The sequence below is a fragment of the Dendrobates tinctorius genome, unplaced genomic scaffold, assembly GCF_039654945.1.
Source record: "Dendrobates tinctorius isolate UK_male_01 unplaced genomic scaffold, ASM3965494v1 ptg000111l, whole genome shotgun sequence".
Classification (NCBI taxonomy): Eukaryota; Metazoa; Chordata; class Amphibia; order Anura; family Dendrobatidae; genus Dendrobates; species Dendrobates tinctorius.
In genome coordinates this window covers 25968394-25988619 of record NW_027361779.1, presented here as the reverse complement: position 1 = coordinate 25988619, position 20226 = coordinate 25968394, and the positions used below count along the sequence as shown (strand labels likewise).

The 20226-nt window shown below is 46.7% G+C and overlaps 1 protein-coding gene across 2 annotated transcripts in view; it reads right to left on the bottom strand.

The window, feature by feature from the left end:
- LOC141100865 (gamma-aminobutyric acid receptor subunit rho-1) overlaps positions 1-20226 on the bottom strand; it is a 145077-nt gene that overhangs the window by 53132 nt on the left and 71719 nt on the right. For both annotated transcript variants that reach the window (XM_073589580.1, XM_073589579.1), the window contains exon 2: positions 16932-16985. In XM_073589580.1, coding sequence (XP_073445681.1) covers positions 16932-16985 — 54 coding nt within the window. The remainder of the gene's footprint in view (positions 1-16931; positions 16986-20226) is intronic.

Below are 20226 nucleotides of genomic sequence, written 5' to 3'. Positions count from 1 at the left end.
TTTAACTTGCGCCTATCACGTGCTCGGCGACCGGTGGAGTGTTCCTTTGGCATTCTTTGTGCCAAATGGCAGGTCCTACAGTCTGCCACTCAGCTGAGTGAGCAAAATGTTAATGAAGTTATCAAAGCATGTGTCGTTCTTCATAACTTCACCAGGATACATGATTGTTCCTCCTCTGCTGGTGTTGTGCGTGGGTCGGACAATGTGCTTAGGGCGAGACCACCTATCAACCCTCAATGTAGACCGCTCTCTAGGCTCAAAGTGCGTGATATTTTCACAAATTATTTTATGTCACCTGAGGGGGAAACTTCTTGGCAAGAGCATGCTGTGTCCATGTTATAATTTTTTTGTTTATGTCTGTCTAAATATATATATTTAAACCCCATATGATTCTCTGACTGTTTAATTGCCTTGGTAAGCGTATGTTAGTATGCTGACACCTTTTTTATAATTGAGACAGAAACGTAAAATGTAGTAGACAAATGTTTACTTTTGCCTTATTTTTTTTGTTTTGAAAAACGTTTTTGACATATGATAAATGTGGCAGTGGCCTTTTTGCATATGTGAAAATTTAGAAACAAAACATTTTCAGAAAAACAAAAATACAACAAAACCATTCTGCAAGACCAAAATGGCTACATTACAAATTTTGGTAGGTCAGGGGAGGAGAAGGCGGAAGACCAGCCTGTGTTTGCTGCTGGCTACTTTGCCAACTTGGCCATCGCCCTGTGTGGGGGCATGCTGTTGCCCATGATGTGGCTAGTGTACTGCCTCCTGGGATTGTGGTGGGTACTCGGCTGACTGAAATTGTAGAGGGGCCTCTTGTTGGCGCAGGTAGGCCCTTGGCTCATTCCCACCAAAATAGCCACGTCGTCCCCAACCAGGTTGGGACCAGCCTCCAACACTGGGTGGGAACAAGTGGCCATATTGATGAGGTTGGCTAGAGGCAGACATATGTGGCTGCTGTGGAAAAGTTGGGTAGGGGGAAGAAGGGGGTGAGGTGTAGGCCCACGTATTTGAGGATCCTCAGAGCCTGCTTGAGCAAGCATGTGTGGGGTGTCTAAGGCGCATCAGATTCCTTGGGGAAAGCTGCTACCTCTCCAGATATTCAAATAACTCATATGGGGTATTGGGGTGAGTGCTTGCATCAAGCAGGATCTGAAAACATCCTCGAATACGTAGCCTCACCTCACGGGAAAGGGCCCGAAGATAACGTGCCAGGCTGCGTGAGTACGCCTCCTCGCCATCATCATTATTGACTCTAGCCAGATTGTTCAGTACCCTTGTGTCAACATTGGTACGGGTATCTTTGGCAGGGATCTGGCGCCTTCCTCTTCCTCGCTGGGATGGTCCAGCAGGCTGTGGGGAGCCCTGGATCTGGGCAGTTGGGCTGGTGCTGATGTTGCCCTGCAGATGGTCCTGCTTGTGGATGTAGTCCTGGTGGTTGGGTTTGTGGTGCCGGCACTGGGTTTTCCGGAGAGGAATCTTCACCAATGCTTCTTGGAGGGGGAGAAGATGGGCCAGCCATCTCTTCTCCTCCAGCCACAGGATCAATTATGGCCTCTGTATCTGAGCCAGTTTCTCTCTCGGTAAGGTTGGACTGAGTTCTGTTATGAAATCGAACAGAGCCAAAATTCTAAACATTAGTTTTCTCCCTGTAAAGTATCTGTGTAATGTGATGTGAGGTATCTACTTACGGTCTCAGATCCAGAATTGGAGCGAGGAAGGAGAGGCGATCATAATAAATATATTTTCACTTTGTGTGACCCGCATCACCACTCCTGGCCCGCAGCTGACGTTCCCACCTGTATTGGTCGCGGATGCAGCATCTCATTACATCTTCCACTGCAATGTGACAGGAAATATTCTAAATTGCACATATTTGCTTGCTAAAATTTACTACAAGTAGTCTAGGCATGTGGCCTTCTAGGGTGTGCTTTCTACCCATGGTGGCATATATAATTGGGGCATCTAGGCCAGATACACAGGGTCACAATAGTTCAGGGGTCAAGTAACTACACTTAATAACTTGGTTGGCTAGGAGGATGAGGAGCTTGTGTGGGAGAGAGGGTCCCCGTCGAGTGTCCGGGTCGGAACCAAGGGGACCTTCACCTGGGTTCCGGGGGAAACTGTTTCCGGGGGACAGAGTTCAGGGACGGACCGTGGAGACTGACAGGTGGACTGGGGGAGGAGCCAATATAAAAGGGGCGGAGAACGCGAGTCACAGTGAGTCAGCAGAACGATACAGAAGGAGCAGGAGATCGTGGTAGCGACTGAGAGCCAGAGCGACTCACCAGAGCCAGGAAGGAGGCCAGAGACAGGAGAGATACTTCCCCTGGACATCAGTGGGACGGCGCCGAGACGACCGTCCGAGAACCGCTGCCCCACATCGACCAGCGGCTGCCGCCTTCCTCCAGCCCGTGGCTGCGGCCTGCCCGCGGTCACCAGCGGCCGTTGCCGCCTCGCTCCTGCCCGCGGCTGCGGCCTGCCCGTGGACAACAGCGGCTGTTGTTGCCGCCTCACTCCTGCCCGCAGCTGCGGCCTGTCCGCGGACACCAGCGGCCGCTGCCGCCTTGCTCCAGCCCGCGGCTGCAGCCAGTCTCCCGCCGCCTGCAGCCACTCTGCCCTCACCCGTGGTCGTGGCAAGTCCAGTGCCGTCGGCGGCCACCACTGTCCCGCTCCGATCTGCGGCAGGGGCCGAGCCTCTGCTTGCCGCGGATTCCCCGTCGCAGCTTCTAGCTGCACAGGTGGCCTGCCACTCGCCACCCCGCACCGCTACTGCTTACCCCAGCCCGGGGGCTGTGGCCCACTCATCCAAGGACTCCTCCGGGGCTGGAGGTGCCTCACTGTCACAGGAGCGTTGGAACACGCGAAGACTATGTTGACTCTTCAGCAGATGGGCCCAGCAGCTGCTCCACCGAAGAATCACTGTCTAGGATGCTGAGGGACATCAGGACAGCTAAGTTGACTATATAGTTAAGGACCCGTAGTCGGCCATACCGCGGCCCTATAGTGACCGGCTTTTGCCGGACGTAGTCGTGTTCTACTCTGGTTGTGTGTGCTTGTATTGAGCCCCTGCGAGGGCAACCCTTGTTACCCCTTTTGTTGGTCAGGCTGTGACTGAGGATAGTTACCTCTAGGCCTATAAACGTTATTATAAAAGCACTAAACCGTGTTGTGACTCGTCACTGCATCCTGCGTACCTGCAAGTACCACACTTGTGGCCTGGGCCAAATTATGTCAGTGTAAAACAATGGATCACATAAAAATCTACACGCCTCATGAGGCAAAAAGGGCAAGCACAGGAAGGGGGGGGGGGCTGACTCTAAATGCCTTTTTTGATATGAGGTAATTTTAAACACTTTTTGGGTTATACTTACTCATTTGCTGCTGCTCCTCACGTGGCCGATCACCAAAATCGTGGAACATCTGGCGACATATGCGCCTCCATGACGCCTCCTTTCTTGCCCGGTTGGCATAATGGGCATCACGTTGGTCCCAGATTTCCTGGCGCTCCTGCACTAGTACAATCAGCATCTCCACATTGAGGAAATATGGTGCCATGACGCTGCAGGACTCCGTGGAGGCGTACTTCCTGGATGCTTGGAGCGCTTTTTGAGCTAATTAGCATGTCTAAGCTTCCTGATCATGGATTGGCCAATTTCCTGTCACCTGCCAAAAGACCTGCGTATTTCCCGCAAGTCACACGTGTGGTCCTTGTGTAGTCCGTATTTTTTGCGCACCCATAGACTTGAATTGGCATACTATGGGCGTAGTACGCTGACAATCGCAGCATGCTGCGATTGGCACGGACTGTAGAATACGGCCGAGAAATATACGGCTGATGGGAGCTGCCCCTTAGAGAATCATTTGTCCGTGTGTTATGCGTGGTTTTAACGCCTCTCACTCGTCCGTATTTCACTCTAGTGTGACCCCGGCCTTAGATGCCAAGATAGATGAATAACTAAGTGATATGAATGTCCAAAATTATATTCTGACATAACTTGCATGTGAAAATAGCTAGCCAGTAATTATTTACAGGCTGCGCAGAATTAACACGCCTGCAACAATAAAATTAACGAAAGGCTTGGTTACTCTCCAGTATATTACTACAAAATATTCTTGTCAGTGCATATATACTGTACTGTACAATTTCTCTGCCTTACAGAAAATATATTTTGTTACAACGACACAAAGCATTGTAAGTGCCTAACCATCTCACCTTTCCCATGTAAGACTGGGCAGATTTTCTTATCAGTGTAAGAACAGGCAATGTTGATCTATTCAGAGAGAATAATTCTTCACTCAGATCATTAAAATAAATTTATGTATGTTTTTGGTTAATTGGACATTGGTCTTATAATAGTTTTTATGGTGTCTCCTCTTCTAAAAAGTGGCCAGAAAATCCACTGTATCAGTCTCATGTACTGAAGCAATTTAAAAGAATAATAATAATAATAGTGAGGATACAGTAATAAGAGTTAAAAAGAAAGAACTAATAGTTTGTAAGTAGGATCCTTTGTTGGGAAATAGATTGAATATTTTCTTAAATTCCCAGCTTTTGGTATGGGGAGAAAATGTTGCTATCCTCTTTCAATGCATATTTATATCTTTATGTCTTTGTACTGTAATCTCACTTCTAAATAAACATGTATATGGATGCTTTCCATATACATATAAACATAGTATACTATGTTATAGTCCTAATTTGGAGGCAGGACTGATATAGTTGTGAAGGTTCCTGACCACTAAGTGCTGATTTTCCTTATAAATGTTTGTCTACAATGACATTTGTGATTTGAATCTTTTGTCTTTTATCGTTATAATTTTTTTTCCTATTAACATGTCTGGAAATAATTCTGCCAATACCAGCCTTTTCCTTTTTTCAAATGTCTTTTTGTTTGATTTTGAAAAAAGAAGAGAATAAAAAAAAGTAGCAATAAGTAGAGTTGAGCGACTTTTGGTTTTTTAGGGTCGCGTTTCGTTTTGTGAAACCCGACTTTTCCAAAAGTCGGGTCGAGCAAGATCGTCCGATTATAGGGAAAAGTTGGGGTCGTCCCGAAACACGAAACCCAATGTAAGTCAATGGGGAATAAAAGTCGGCAGTGAGAGGAGGACAGGAAACACACCTACAGTGCCCATTTGAATGCCAAAAGCATCAATTCTTCTTACTTAAGCTTGTCAACCTTAATTAACTTCATAATACAAGTTACGCACTGAAAAATGGGGGTTATTTGGCTAAATTTGTGGGGGGGGAGGGCTGGCTGCAGGTTTTCATGTGCCCTGGGCGAAAGAGTGCCCCTTTAACACATACCACAACTCATCATGCTCCGATACGGCAGAGAAATAGCGGTATAGTACAATGAAAAATACCTCACTTTTTACATCTCATGACGAGGCCCATCTATTTCTCCATACAAAATCATTGGTCCCATATAATGTTTGAAACAGTATATGATGAGCTCCACATAATGCTACAGTATATGTTGGTCCCCATGGATGAAGCTCCACTGTCTTATGGGCCCAAATAATGCTCCAAACATAATGGGCCCCATTTCTAATGCTCTAGTGTATAATGGGCCCTGTAAATGCTGCTCCAGTGTCTGATGTCCACCTTTGGAATGTTCCAGTGTATGGTGGGCCCCATCTATCATTCTCCAGAGTATAGTGCTCCCCAAAAATTGCTGTCCCAACATTGAAAACAATCAAATAAGTCTCCTCGCTAGGGAATCCCTGTACTTGTCTGGACAGGTACTGTAGCTTGCTTAACAGCTCGCCAGCCGTTCTCACGCCCAGTATGGATTGCACGTGATTGCACAAAGGTTAGAAAGGGTACCGTATCCCTGGATAACATGTATGGATAGCGTACACATTCAAAATATATGTCTATACAGCATGAGGCAGGCTCAGACGGTGTTAGGCCCAGTATGGATTGCACGTGATTGCACAAAGGTTAGAAAGGGTACCGTATCCCTGGATAACATGTATGGATAGCGTACACATTCAAAATATATGTCTATACAGCATGAGGCAGGCTCAGACGGTGTTAGGCCCAGTATGGATTGCACGTCATTGCACAAATGTTAGAAAGGGTACCGTATCCCCGGATAACATGTATGGATAGCGTACACATTCAAAATATATGTCTATACAGCATGAGGCAGGCTCAGACGGTGTTAGGCCCAGTATGGATTGCACGTCATTGCACAAAGGTTAGAAGGGGTACCGTATCCCCGGATAACATGTATGGATAGCGTACACATTCAAAATATATGTCTATACAGCATGAGGCAGGCTCAGATGGTGTTAGGCCCAGTATGGATTGCACGTCATTGCACAAAGGTTAGAAGGGGTACCGTATCCCCGGATAACATGTATGGATAGCGTACACATTCAAAATATATGTCTATACAGCATGAGGCAGGCTCAGACGGTGTTAGGCCCAGTATGGATTGCACGTCATTGCACAAAGGTTAGAAGGGGTACCGTATCCCCGGATAACATGTATGGATAGCGTACACATTCAAAATATATGTCTATACAGCATGAGGCAGGCTCAGACGGTGTTAGGCCCAGTATGGATTGCACGTCATTGCACAAAGGTTAGAAGGGGTACCGTATCCCCGGATAACATGTATGGATAGCGTACACATTCAAAATATATGTCTATACAGCATGAGGCAGGCTCAGACGGTGTTAGGCCCAGTATGGATTGCACGTCATTGCACAAAGGTTAGAAGGGGTACCGTATCCCCGGATAACATGTATGGATAGCGTACACATTCAAAATATATGTCTATACAGCATGAGGCAGGCTCAGACGGTGTTAGGCCCAGTATGGATTGCACGTCATTGCACAAAGGTTAGAAAGGGTACCGTATCCCTGGATAACATGTATGGATAGCGTACACATTCAAAATATATGTCTCAGGAGGCAGGCTCAGACGGTGTCAGGCACAGTATGGATTTGACAGCCCAGATTACACAGCGGAGGAGCAGGGAGAGGTAAAGATTGCAAATGCTGGGGCCCTGGCCAAGCAAGGGGGGCCTACTCGTGGGCGTCGGTACTGGCACTGGGCCCCTCATAGTACAGCGGTGTGTCTGACGGCGGGTGTGCACCACCACCGTCAGAGACACTTGATTGCACTATGAGGGACCCTGTGCCAGTGCCCGCGCCCAAGAGTCGGCCTACCCACCTGTCCAGGGCAACGGCACTCGCACGGTGTCGTGCGGTAGGTGGTGACCCCGGCCATGGGGGGGGAGGCAGCACAGTTATGGAGTTTTAGAAAGTGGCATATGTTGATGTTGGACATTCAGCTGATGCAAAAGGCGAAATAGGTGAAGTACCAGGAAGAGGTGGACCAAAGCAAGCCATTTTTCTGTCACCCTATGTGTCATCAGGGGAAGGTGGGACAAAATCCTTGGAAACCCATGCGTGGTTCATTTTAATGAAGGTTAGATCATCCACATTTTGGGTTGACAGACGGGTCCTTTTTTCTGTCAGGATTGATCCAGCTGCACTGAAGACTCTTTCCGATAGCACACTTGCAGCTGGGCAAGCGAGCTCCTGTAAGGCATATTGGGCCAATTCAGGCCAGGTGTCCAGTTTAGCGGCCCAATAGTCAAAGGGGAATGACCTGTGTGGGTGAACATCGATATGGGAGGAAAAGTAGTTTGTAACCATAGTTGACAACTGCTGTCTCCTGTCACTTTCCATCGATGCAGTATTACCAGTTGTGTGAGCGGTATTTGAAAAATCAGTCCACAACATTGTCATGAAACCCCTGTCTCCAACGCCACTTCTGCTGTGTGCACCACGAACACCTCTGCCAAGCTGCCCCCGGCCCGTACGGCTCGTGTGAGAACCATTACCGCTGCTGTGTGCTGGGAATGCCTCAAGCAACCGATTTACCAGAGTTGCTTGTTTATTAGCCAATATTAGGTCAAGGTTCTCCTGTGGCATGATGTTTTGTAATTTGCCTTTATAGCGTGGATCCAGGATGCTGGCCAACCAGTAGTCGTCATCGTTCATCATTTTGGCAATGCGGGGGTCCCTTTTTAGGATCCGCAAGGCATAATCTGACATGTGGGCCAATGTTCCCGGTGTCAATGATGCACTGCGAGTGCTGGGTGGAGGAGCACTTTCTGGCAAATCCACATCCCTCCAGTCACGCACAAACCCTGTACCAGACCTTGCCACACCAACATTTTCACTTGCCCCACGAGATGCATCCTCCTCCCCTAAGTAATCATCCCCATCATCCTCCTCCTCCTCCTCTTCTTCCTCCACCTCGTCCAGGAGAGGTCCCTGAGCAGACAATGGCTGAATGTCATCAAGGATTCCCTCCTCCTCTTCCTCCTCATCAACATTGGCTGCAGACGCCTGCTCCTTAAGGTGCGTCAAAGTTTGCATGAGCAGACGCATAAGTGGGATGCTCATGCTTAGGATGGCGTCGTCTGCGCTTACTAGCCGTGTGCATTCCTCAAAACACTGAAGGACTTTACAAAGGTCTTTCAGCTTCGACCACTGCACGCCTGTCAACTCCATGTCTGCTCTCAAAGTGCCTGGCCGTGTATCCTCCCACAAATGCATTATGGCCTGCCTCTGCTCGCACAGCCGCTCCACCATGTGCAGGGTGGAGTTCCACCTTGTTGCAATGTCGATAATGAGGCGGTGGTTGGGAAGGTGGAGCAATCGCTGCAGCTTCTGCATACGAACGGAGTGTACAGGCGACCGGCGGATGTGCGCGCACAGTCTTCGCACCTTCTGGAGCAGGGCTGTTAACTCCGGATAATTTTTGAGGAAGCACTGCACCACCAGGTTTAAGGTGTGAGCCAAGCAAGGTATGTGGCTGAGTTTTGAAAGGGCTATGGCTGCCACAAAATTACGGCCGTTATCACTAACTACCTTGCCTGCCTCAAGATGTACACTGCCCAGCCATGACTCAGTTTGTCGCTTCAAGTACTCGGCCAGCACCTCGGCGGTGTGTCTGTCGCCCAAACACATCATCTGCAACACAGCCTGCTGACGCTTTCCACTAGCTGCTCGATAGGGGGACACATCGTGTGCAACAGTGGCAGCTGCAGATGGAGTGCTCGTACGACTGCGCTCTGTGGACGAGCTTTCGCTTCTGGAGATGGAGGAGGAGGAGGAGGGTCGAACGCCTACAGCCAACTGTTTCCTATACCGTGGGCTAGGCAGCACTGTCCCACCACCGATGTCCCCTGTGGACCCTGCATCCACCACATTAACCCAGTGCGCAGTGATGGACACGTAACGGCCCTGGCCATGCCGACTGGACCATGCATCAGTTGTGAGGTGCACCTTTCCGCTCACTGACTGCTTGAGTGCATGGACAATGCGGTCTTTCACATGATGGTGGAGGGCTGGGATGGCTTTGCGAGAGAAGAAGTGGCGACTGGGTAGGTCATAGCGTGGTACTGCATAGGCCATGAGTTCGCGGAAATCTGTGCTTTCCACCAACCGAAAGGGCATCATCTCAAACGAGATTAGTTTGGCAATGTGGGCGTTCAAACCCAGTGTACGCGGATGAGAGACTGAGTACTTTCTTGACCTACTCATAGTGTCTGGGAGGGTGAGCTGGACTTGAGAGCTGCATATGGTGGAAGTAGCGGTGGACAGGGCGGACTGAGAGAGGGTTGATGATGGTGATGGAGTTGGTGTTCTTTCTGATGGCCTAGAATCAGTCTTTCGTTGATATAACAGTGGGATTCCCTGACTGCTGTGGCCTTGCAACGACATCTCAACATTTGCTGCTGTGCTAACCGGTGGGCTTACAGTGGGGGAAACAATGTAGCGTTGCTGACTACCTTCGTTGTGATCAGTTGCACATGTGGCACTTGAGGTTTGGTGTTGTGTCCACACTTGCAAGTGCATGCTGGTTAAATGTCTAAGCATGCAACTGGTATTCAAATTTTTCAGATTTTTCCCTCGGCTAAAGGTCTTTGCGCACTTCTTACAGATAACCTTGGCCTGATCATGAGGATTTTGTTCAAAAAAGTGCCACACTGCACTCTTCCTACTTTGGCAGACATTTTGCGGCCTAGCACGCTGTGATCTTTTGACCCTCTGGACAAGCTGTCCAGCAACTCTTTTGATGTTTGGAACCTGTCTTTGGAGTGCTCTGGGCCTGCCAGATAACAGCTGTTGCGATGTCGATGTCTGCTGTGGATGCTCCTCATCTCATCTATTGGAAGCAGCACCCTCTTCCCCCAATGGATGCCAATCTGGGTCAACAACTGGGTCATCCATCACCTCCTCTTCTATGTCATGTGCACCTTCCTCTGTGTCACCGTGTATGGTGGTATAGTGTGCGGGAAGGGGCACCTGAGTCTCATCAGGGTCAGAATCTGGCTCTGTACACTGCGAGGACAATGTAGTGCTCTGAGTGAATGTACCAGCAGAATCATCCATCAGCGGCTGTGCATCAGTGCACTCCATGTCAGATTCATCTTGGCCTGGGTAATTCACCATTTCACTTGATAATCCAGGCATGGTATGTGAAAACAGCTCCATGGAGTAATCAGTAGTATGGCCTGCGTCATCCTTCAATCTTGGTTGGGGTGAAGGACACAAGGAAAGGTGTGGTTCATGAACATGAGCCTCCAATGACGACTCAGTGCTTTTACTTTTTACAACTGAAGAAGAGGAGGCGATAGAGCTGGAGGCTGAGTCAGCAATGTAAGACAAAACTTTTTCCTGATGCTCTGCCTTTGAAAGCGGTTTGCCAACTCCTAGAAAACTAAGCGTTCGAGGCCTTATGTAGCCAGACGATGACGCAGGGTCAGCACCTCCTGCATTCGGTCCTATTTTGCTCTTGCCACTACCATCAGATCCACCACCAACACCATCATTACCAGCTGCCAACCCCCGCCCAATTCCACGGCCTCTTCCACCAGCCTTCCTCATTTTTGGTAGAAATGTAGACAAAATCCAACAAACTATATAGTAATGTAAAACAAGGTACAAGGTGTCTATAGGACAGGGGAGTTTTAGAATTTCTGCACACACTTGTGGACAGTGGACACTTGTGGATTGTGTGAGGCCCACTGATATCTGAGCGCTATGTGACACGCTCGATGGCACAGCTGCCTGTGACCAAAGTGACAAGAGGATAATGGAGATTTTGAATCTCTGCGTACACTTTTGGACACTGGACACTTGTGGATTGTGTGAGGCCCACTGATATCTGAGCGCTATGTGACACGCTCGATGGCACAGCTGCCTGTGACCAAAGTGACAAGAGGATAATGGAGATTTTGAATCTCTGCGTACACTTTTGGACACTGGACACTTGTGGATTGTGTGAGGCCCACTGATATCTGAGCGCTATGTGACACGCTCGATGGCACAGCTGCCTGTGACCAAAGTGACGAGAGGATAATGGAGATTTTGAATCTCTGCGTACACTTTTGGACACTGGACACTTGTGGATGGTGTGAGGCCCACTGATATCTGAGCGCTATGTGACACGCTCGATGGCACAGCTGCCTGTGACCAAAGTGACGAGAGGATAATGGAGATTTTGAATCTCTGCGTACACTTTTGGACACTGGACACTTGTGGATTGTGTGAGGCCCACTGATATCTGAGCGCTATGTGACACGCTCGATGGCACAGCTGCCTGTGACCAAAGTGACGAGAGGATAATGGAGATTTTGAATCTCTGCGTACACTTTTGGACACTGGACACTTGTGGATGGTGTGAGGCCCACTGATATCTGAGCGCTATGTGACACGCTCGATGGCACAGCTGCCTGTGACCAAAGTGACGAGAGGATAATGGAGATTTTGAATCTCTGCGTACACTTTTGGACACTGGACACTTGTGGATTGTGTGAGGCCCACTGATATCTGAGCGCTATGTGACACGCTCGATGGCACAGCTGCCTGTGACCAAAGTGACGAGAGGATAATGGAGATTTTGAATCTCTGCGTACACTTTTGGACACTGGACACTTGTGGATGGTGTGAGGCCCACTGATATCTGAGCGCTATGTGACACGCTCGATGGCACAGCTGCCTGTGACCAAAGTGACGAGAGGATAATGGAGATTTTGAATCTCTGCGTACACTTTTGGACACTGGACACTTGTGGATTGTGTGAGGCCCACTAATATCTGAGCGCTATGTGACACGCTCGATGGCACAGCTGCCTGTGACCAAAGTGACGAGAGGATAATGGAGATTTTGAATCTCTGCGTACACTTTTGGACACTGGACACTTGTGGATTGTGTGAGGCCCACTGATATCTGAGCGCTATGTGACACGCTCGATGGCACAGCTGCCTGTGACCAAAGTGACGAGAGGATAATGGAGATTTTGAATCTCTGCGTACACTTTTGGACACTGGACACTTGTGGATGGTGTGAGGCCCACTGATATCTGAGCGCTATGTGACACGCTCGATGGCACAGCTGCCTGTGACCAAAGTGACGAGAGGATAATGGAGATTTTGAATCTCTGCGTACACTTTTGGACACTGGACACTTGTGGATGGTGTGAGGCCCACTGATATCTGAGCGCTATGTGACACGCTCGATGGCACAGCTGCCTGTGACCAAAGTGACGAGAGGATAATGGAGATTTTGAATCTCTGCGTACACTTTTGGACACTGGACACTTGTGGATGGTGTGAGGCCCACTGATATCTGAGCGCTATGTGACACGCTCGATGGCACAGCTGCCTGTGACCAAAGTGACGAGAGGATAATGGAGATTTTGAATCTCTGCGTACACTTTTGGACACTGGACACTTGTGGATGGTGTGAGGCCCACTGATATCTGAGCGCTATGTGACACGCTCGATGGCACAGCTGCCTGTGACCAAAGTGACGAGAGGATAATGGAGATTTTGAATCTCTGCGTACACTTTTGGACACTGGACACTTGTGGATGGTGTGAGGCCCACTGATATCTGAGCGCTATGTGACACGCTCGATGGCACAGCTGCCTGTGACCAAAGTGACGAGAGGATAATGGAGATTTTGAATCTCTGCGTACACTTTTGGACACTGGACACTTGTGGATGGTGTGAGGCCCACTGATATCTGAGCGCTATGTGACACGCTCGATGGCACAGCTGCCAGTGACCAAAGTGACGAGAGGATAATGGAGATTTTGAATCTCTGCGTACACTTTTGGACACTGGACACTTGTGGATGGTGTGAGGCCCACTGATATCTGAGCGCTATGTGACACGCTCGATGGCACAGCTGCCTGTGACCAAAGTGACGAAAGGATAAGGGAGATTGTATTGCTTTTAAAAAAGCAGTTTGCGGAGCAGTGGGTAAACAGCAATGCCAGCGTGTCAGGAAGCCTTAAAAGGCAGCCCAACAACCAACACCACTGATACACCACAATATAGCCTCCCCTTGCACTGCACACAGCAGCGTGTGCACATAGCCTTAGGCCTCTTTCACACATCAGTTTTTTGCCGTCAGGCGCGATCTGGCTTTTTTTTGTAAAACCGGATCCAGCGAAATGCAATACCGGATCCAGTTTTTCCCCATTGACTTGCATTAGCGCCGGATGGCATTGCGTTTCATCCGTTTTTTGCCAGATCCGGCTACTTGTCTCATTCCGGTGTCTGGAAAAAACGACTACTGTAACGTTTTTTGTCTCCGGCGAAAAAGCCGGAAGCGCCGGATCCGACGCTTCCGGCTTTTTGCCACAATGAAAGTCTATGGGCGCCGGAATGCGCCGGATCCAGAAAAAGACGGATCCAGCCACCGGATCCATTTTTTTAAGTCTGCGCATGCTCAGATCCAATTGGTCAGCCCCCAGGAAACAGATATAACCTGCTAGACGGATCCAGCAGAAAAATGGATCCGTTTCTACAGTTCTCTAAAATTTATGCCGGATCCGTTTTTTCTAAAAATAGTCAGATCCTGCCTGATGGCAAAAAACTGATGTGTGAAAGTAGCCTTACATTTCAAACCCACTTCTAGTTTTAGCTTGCAAATATTGATGCAAAGAAATCCCCAGCACTAAGCGGAGGAGGACATCCTGTTATAATCACTGTCCTAAAACATTTTATCTAAACATTGCTTGCATAATGATGAATGCTTTATTGTATTTGTTTAATTAGCCATTGTATATCTTGTACCAGGTCCAATTTTATCATGGCTATAAAGAGTTAACATTAGCATTAACCTCTAAGCCCAAGGGAAGGGCAGTCCTTCAGCCATGGTTGCCTAGAGGTTTCCTCCACAGGGGGTTGTCCTCTCCTGAGCGCTGTAGGATGACTCTTTGTGAGTTGGAGGTTTGACAAGTTAAGTTCCCTTAATGCTTTTGCAGGGACAAATACTTTATAAGTTTACTAAAGTAATTTATAAAAAAAAATACTAATAAATAAAAATAGAAAATGGATAAAAGTTTCATATGTGACTTGGAATTGATAACCCGTCACAGCTTTGCGGTTTAGGCGTCTGATGGAAGTTGCGGACAAGTTAAGGTGGACTCATTTTAACTAATAGAGGAGATAAAAACCTCATCATGGTGAACAGGCTAGGCTTTGGTGACCAGCCTCAAGGACGTTGTAATGGTAACATCAATCAGGGGTGGGCACAGTGGTTAAGCACAGGAGTGAGGATAATAGGGTCATTGGTGCCCTGAAAGTTTACTGCCTATGCTTGAATGGCAAGCCAGTGCGTGCCGCCCCTTTTATGGCTGTCTGTCCTGGTGCTATATGTGAGACAGCTGGGGGTATCACAGGACTTGTGAATCCCAATGTACCAGCACTTCACCTGACTCCTACTGTGAAATTATATAAAAAGGTGGGAAAAATTGAATTTATCAGAAAAATACATTTTAAAACTGATAAATGGAATCTGAGGAATGCAGATATATGTCCACGACAGACTGCTAAGCTACGCATTAGACTAAAAATATCCCAAATAAAAGCCAACTGGCTTTATTCCAGGAATAAATGGAGATGCTAAGAGAAGCCACTGGGCCACGTGATGCCTCCGGCAGAGTAAACTGCTTAGCCAGTGCTTTATTTTAGTAAGTGCAATATTATCAGCTACGCAGCCCTTGCCTCTAGACAACAGAAAATCAGCTATTGTTCTGTATTCTGGCAGCCGAACCAGGTCATATTGACATGGTAGGGGCACGAATGCAATCTTTCCATCAGCTGGCATACACAGCTATTGTACGGTATTAATCACATTAGCGGCTCATGCACACCACTGAGCTTATGCACGTAGGCTCTTGGGCAATGCACCGGGTCCAATTTTGGACCAAAAGTACCAGCTTCTATCATTCAACATGAAGTGACAAAAAAAACAACCCAATCACAATAATGTCTTCTACAATGTGCCATTAATAAGTGTAAAGCAGCTCTATTACAGTTCAGATTCTCCGGAGAACTGTATGACTGTACCACATTTATCACATTCAAGATGGAATATGTTCTTATACAAAAAAAATTTAAATTGCGTTTCCCATGATGAGCATTTCATGAGTTTTTGATATTGCAGAATTTCTACAACTTTCATGTAAATTAGGTTATTTGCATTTTATCATACTTTTTTACTTGCGTTTTTATCATGTTTTGATGCTGTGTTTTTTGTCTCTTGTTGGTGTGTCATGCTTTAAATAAAGCTGCTTTGTTTTTGATGGTTCCTGGTATTTTGGCTTTGACAAAAAGTTTTTGATGCAGTCACGTGCCGATTACATGCATTTCCGCAGTGGAACAGCACTAAAACCACACGTGTGTTTTTTGCCTGCTGATTTTCTACATCTAATGGAAGTCTAAGGGAAAAATCTGCATTTAAACCTCGGCGTACCCGCAAGAGAAATCGACATGTTGGGGATTTGAAACACTCACCCAAGATCGGTTTATGCTACATAATAAAAGCACGGTGGGCATGAGATTTCTAAAAATCCCATCCACTTTGCTGGAACTGTAAAATGCTGTATTTTTGATGTGGTGAAAATACGCAGAGTCAAAACAGACCAAAAACTCATCATGGGAACAGAGTCTTAAAGTATGACATCAGAAAAGAAAATGCCACCGACAGAACATGCTGTGTCCAAAGAAAAAAGTAATCAAAAACCCATGTGTCACTGACATGATCCAAATGTGAGATCACACTATTCCCCAATAAATCACATAAAAATGTCTTTGTACATGAGATAAGAGCAGTAATGTATCATAGCGCACCAATATTAGTCTTAACGATAAGCACGGACATTTCATTCCTTTTCTACACCAAATCATATACTTGGTAGTATTAATCTGGATCCACATCACTTGTGTGGATGCAAAAGCTATAGATGCATAATGATACACTCGCGTTTCCTCTTGGTTTAGTAGAATCTGCATTTTTTTTGTTTCCGTACTAGCACATTACCTGCAGACATTATAGGCATGTCATAAAATGAAAACCTGGCACTCGACTTAATGCTTGGTGAGGCAGTTTATTGCAGTACCAGAAAACGTTTCGGTCAATATAGACCTTCATCAGTTACGTGCTAGTATGTTTGAAAGTAGCTTGAAGGAGGGCGCTTTTTATGTTATTCACTGATAACGCCAGTAATCAAATGGTCAGAATGCTGCTGTAACGCACGATAATCTTAATAGCTGAAAATATCAGCGCAGCCTGGTCCTCCTGGACGTGGGTAAACACCACAAGTGGTGTTTCAAACATACTAGCACGTAACTGATGAAGGTCTATATTGACCGAAACGTTTTCTGGTACTACAATAAACTGCCTCACCAAGCATTAAGTTGAGTGCCAGGTTTTCATTTTATCATATATGGTTTGGGAACCTAACTTGGCACCAATACAGTAGAGCACACGGTGTTTTCTATTATAGGCATGTCAGGCAGACGTACATCAGATACTATTACCTAAAGTCCGAGAAAAGCCATAAAAACAGACATTAAAGACATCAGCATACCTGCCTTGCTTGTGCGTCTCTTCTTGTACCTCCCTTCTGTGCCTTTGTGGTCTACTGTAATGAACAATCCAACAAAAGATTAAATGATTACATGGTATAGGTCTTGTTGGGAACATTTCTGTCATTAGTTAGTACAGACATTTTTCGTAAATCTATGTTCATAGCGTAATCCAGAGAACTTTGCATTTTCCTATGAAGAGCCTCAGCAAAGCCTCTAAAAGCTCCTTACTAATGCCGCTCAATTCGTGATATTGTAACCCATTTAAAGAGTTCAGTAAGTCCGGCCTGTGCTCTGCCCTGACAGAATCAAGATGTGAGACTGGACACGGCTGAATAACAAAGCATGAAAGGTGTCAGTCATGAAGAGATTGTTATTTTGTTAGCAAGCTTCATCACAAAGATGAGGAATTATAAATGAGCTATACATCATCAAATGACTTTATTCAGATATTAATCACTTGTATAAGCAATTCCGCCCTTTCAAAGTCTCTTCTCAGAAAGTGCATTCCCTCACAGACATTCAGGTCATCATGCCATTAAATTCTGTCTCAACCAAGTTTTTGAGGTCTTCATTTCTATTGTTCTTCATCCTCTTCGAACTAATAAGAATTGTTGTCTTTGCGGCAATTTTCTGACTGGTCGCAGTGAAGTTCTGTTGGTATCCTTCTGTGAGGTTGGAGACACACTAGCAATTTGAAAATTGATCCAATTTTGTTCCTACAAAATCGGACGAGTGTAATGCGAGTGTCATGCGTTTTTCGTGCGAGTACAATCCAATTTTTCACACATAGCATCCGATTTACATCCAAATGCAGTGTGATTGCTATTCGATTGCAATGTGATTTTAACACGAGCTTTTACTATGTAATTCTCTGTCATTTACCTATTGTTTTCAAAGGAAATATTCGTGAAAACACACACATACACACATATATATATATGGCAAAATTTAAGAGACCACTTTCAAATATTGTGTTTGTCTGATTTTTCTCTTTAGGCCGGAGTCACACTAGCGAGAAATACGGATGAGTGCTATGCGAGAAAAAATTGCATAGCATTCAACCCAATGTTAATCTATGGGGCAGCTCCCATCAGCCGATTTGTTTCTCGGCCGTATTATACGTGCTGAGAAAATCACAGCATGCTGCGATTGTCACCATATTACGCCCGTAAAACACCAATGCAAGTCTATGGGGGCGAGAAAAATACAGATTACACACGGACCAGATGTGTGACTTGTGAGAAATGCGCACCGATGTCCTTTAACAAAAGCAGGCAATTCAGTTCGCGATACAGTAAAATCACACTGATATGTTTAATAAAGAATAGAAAGAATATATATATATATATACATACATGTCACTGAGACACACACATATATATATATTTCATAGAGTTCTACATAGCATAATAGCCGCTAAATCAATTGCTGGCTTCTGTAAAATCATTACAAAACCCGACATGAAATAACACATGGTTTACATACAGTAAACCATTTCATTTAATTTAATTTTATATATGTCTTTGACTAATAATTAGATTAAGGTATGTGTGTAAAATTTTGGACATGTAGGAGTTAAATTAACAAGTTAATTCGTTGAAAAAAATTGCGGGGGCACCCACAGTATTTTCACCACCAGAGAAGGAAAGCCAGTGAGTGAGGGCAGATATTAATAGCCTAGAGAAGGACCATTGTTTTTGCCCCCCCGGCTAAAAAAATCTGCCCCCAGCCACCCCAGAAAAGGCGCATCTATAAAATGCGCCTTTTCTGGCACTTAGCCTCTCTATTCCCATTGCCTTTAGCGGTGGCTCATGGGTTAATAATGGGTTAATGTCACCTTGCTGTTGAAAGGTGACATTAAGCTGGGTTAATAATAAGACACCTATCCATTATTAATCCTATGGTAGTAAAGGGTTAAAAAAGACACACACACAATTAAAAATTCTTTTAATGAAATAATGACACCAAATTTTTGAAAAAATTTATTATGCTGCCAATCCAACAAAAGCCCTTGTTTTGTAAAAAAATAAATAAAAAAACAACAATATCCATACCTCTCCGCCGTTCAGTCAGGTGCCCCGCTGCAATCCATCACAAGGGGGTAACTAGTTTACAACCGGGACCAGTGCTAATGCTACCAGCCCGGCTGTAAACTACTGCAGAATGAATGAAATTATGTCTGCACAGGTGCCCCGGCTGACCGGAGATGAACTGATTAGCGTGGGAAAGTGGGAAAGATGAATGCCATCCGCTCAATGCCGACGTTTATTTCCCATTGACTTGCATTGTGGTCGGGTTTCGGATGAAACTTTGACTTTTTTTGCCCTAGTCGGACCAGTTTCATCTGAAACGAATTTTGTTTCATGAAACCCGATCCGACTAAAGTTGCTCAACTCCAGCCCCGGCTTTATCCTGCCTTCCGCTACCCGAGAAGTTCTCGGGCGATAGTGTCACTTGTAGGGGTTTCGTGAGCCAGTGCACTATACAGCTGGAGCTGCTGGCTGCACAATTCCCCCCCGAGTGGGCTAAGGTGGGATTTATTATTTCCCTCTTGTCGGGCAGGGCTTTGGAGTGGGCCACACCACTGTGGGAGCATGGTGATCATGTGGTACAGAGTGCCTCGCAGTTCTTGGGCACTCAGGTCTTCCAGGGACCACGAGTCACCCATGACAATGCGCCACAGCTGCTAGCATTGTCACAGGGCTCGTCCATGGTCAGCCACTTTGCCTTCCAGTTCCGGACGCTGGCCTCTGAGTTGGAGTGGCCAGATAAGGTCCTCATTCCGGCATTCTGGAGAGGTTTGGCTGACAATGTGAAGGACGTCCTGGCCACCAGGGAGATTCCTGACACACAGGGGGAGCTTATCACCGTCTCCACCCTTATTGATCTTCGCTTTGCCGAGCAAAGGTTGGAGCGGTCCCAGTGTAGGCGGAGGTTTAGGTTGGCACCCAGTTTTGCTAAACCTCTGGAATCTCCCGATCGGGCGTCCGAGCGTCAGGGGGCTTCCCGTGAGGGATCCAGGCCTCGGTCCGCTCGAGCTCCTGTGATCTGTCATCTTTGCCGGCAGTCTGGTCACCTGGCCAACTGGTGCCCACAGCGGCTAGGAAAACACTCACGCCTAGTGGCCGTAAGGGGCGGCGCACTAGAATCAGCGGCGTTTTCCTCCAAGCTGTTTTTTAAGGGGACACTTGAGTTTGGTTCTTCCATTCTGGCGGTGGAGGTTTGCGTGGATTCTGGCGCGGAGGGCAATTTCATGTTGTCTACCTTCGCTCAACGACACGCAATAACCCTGGT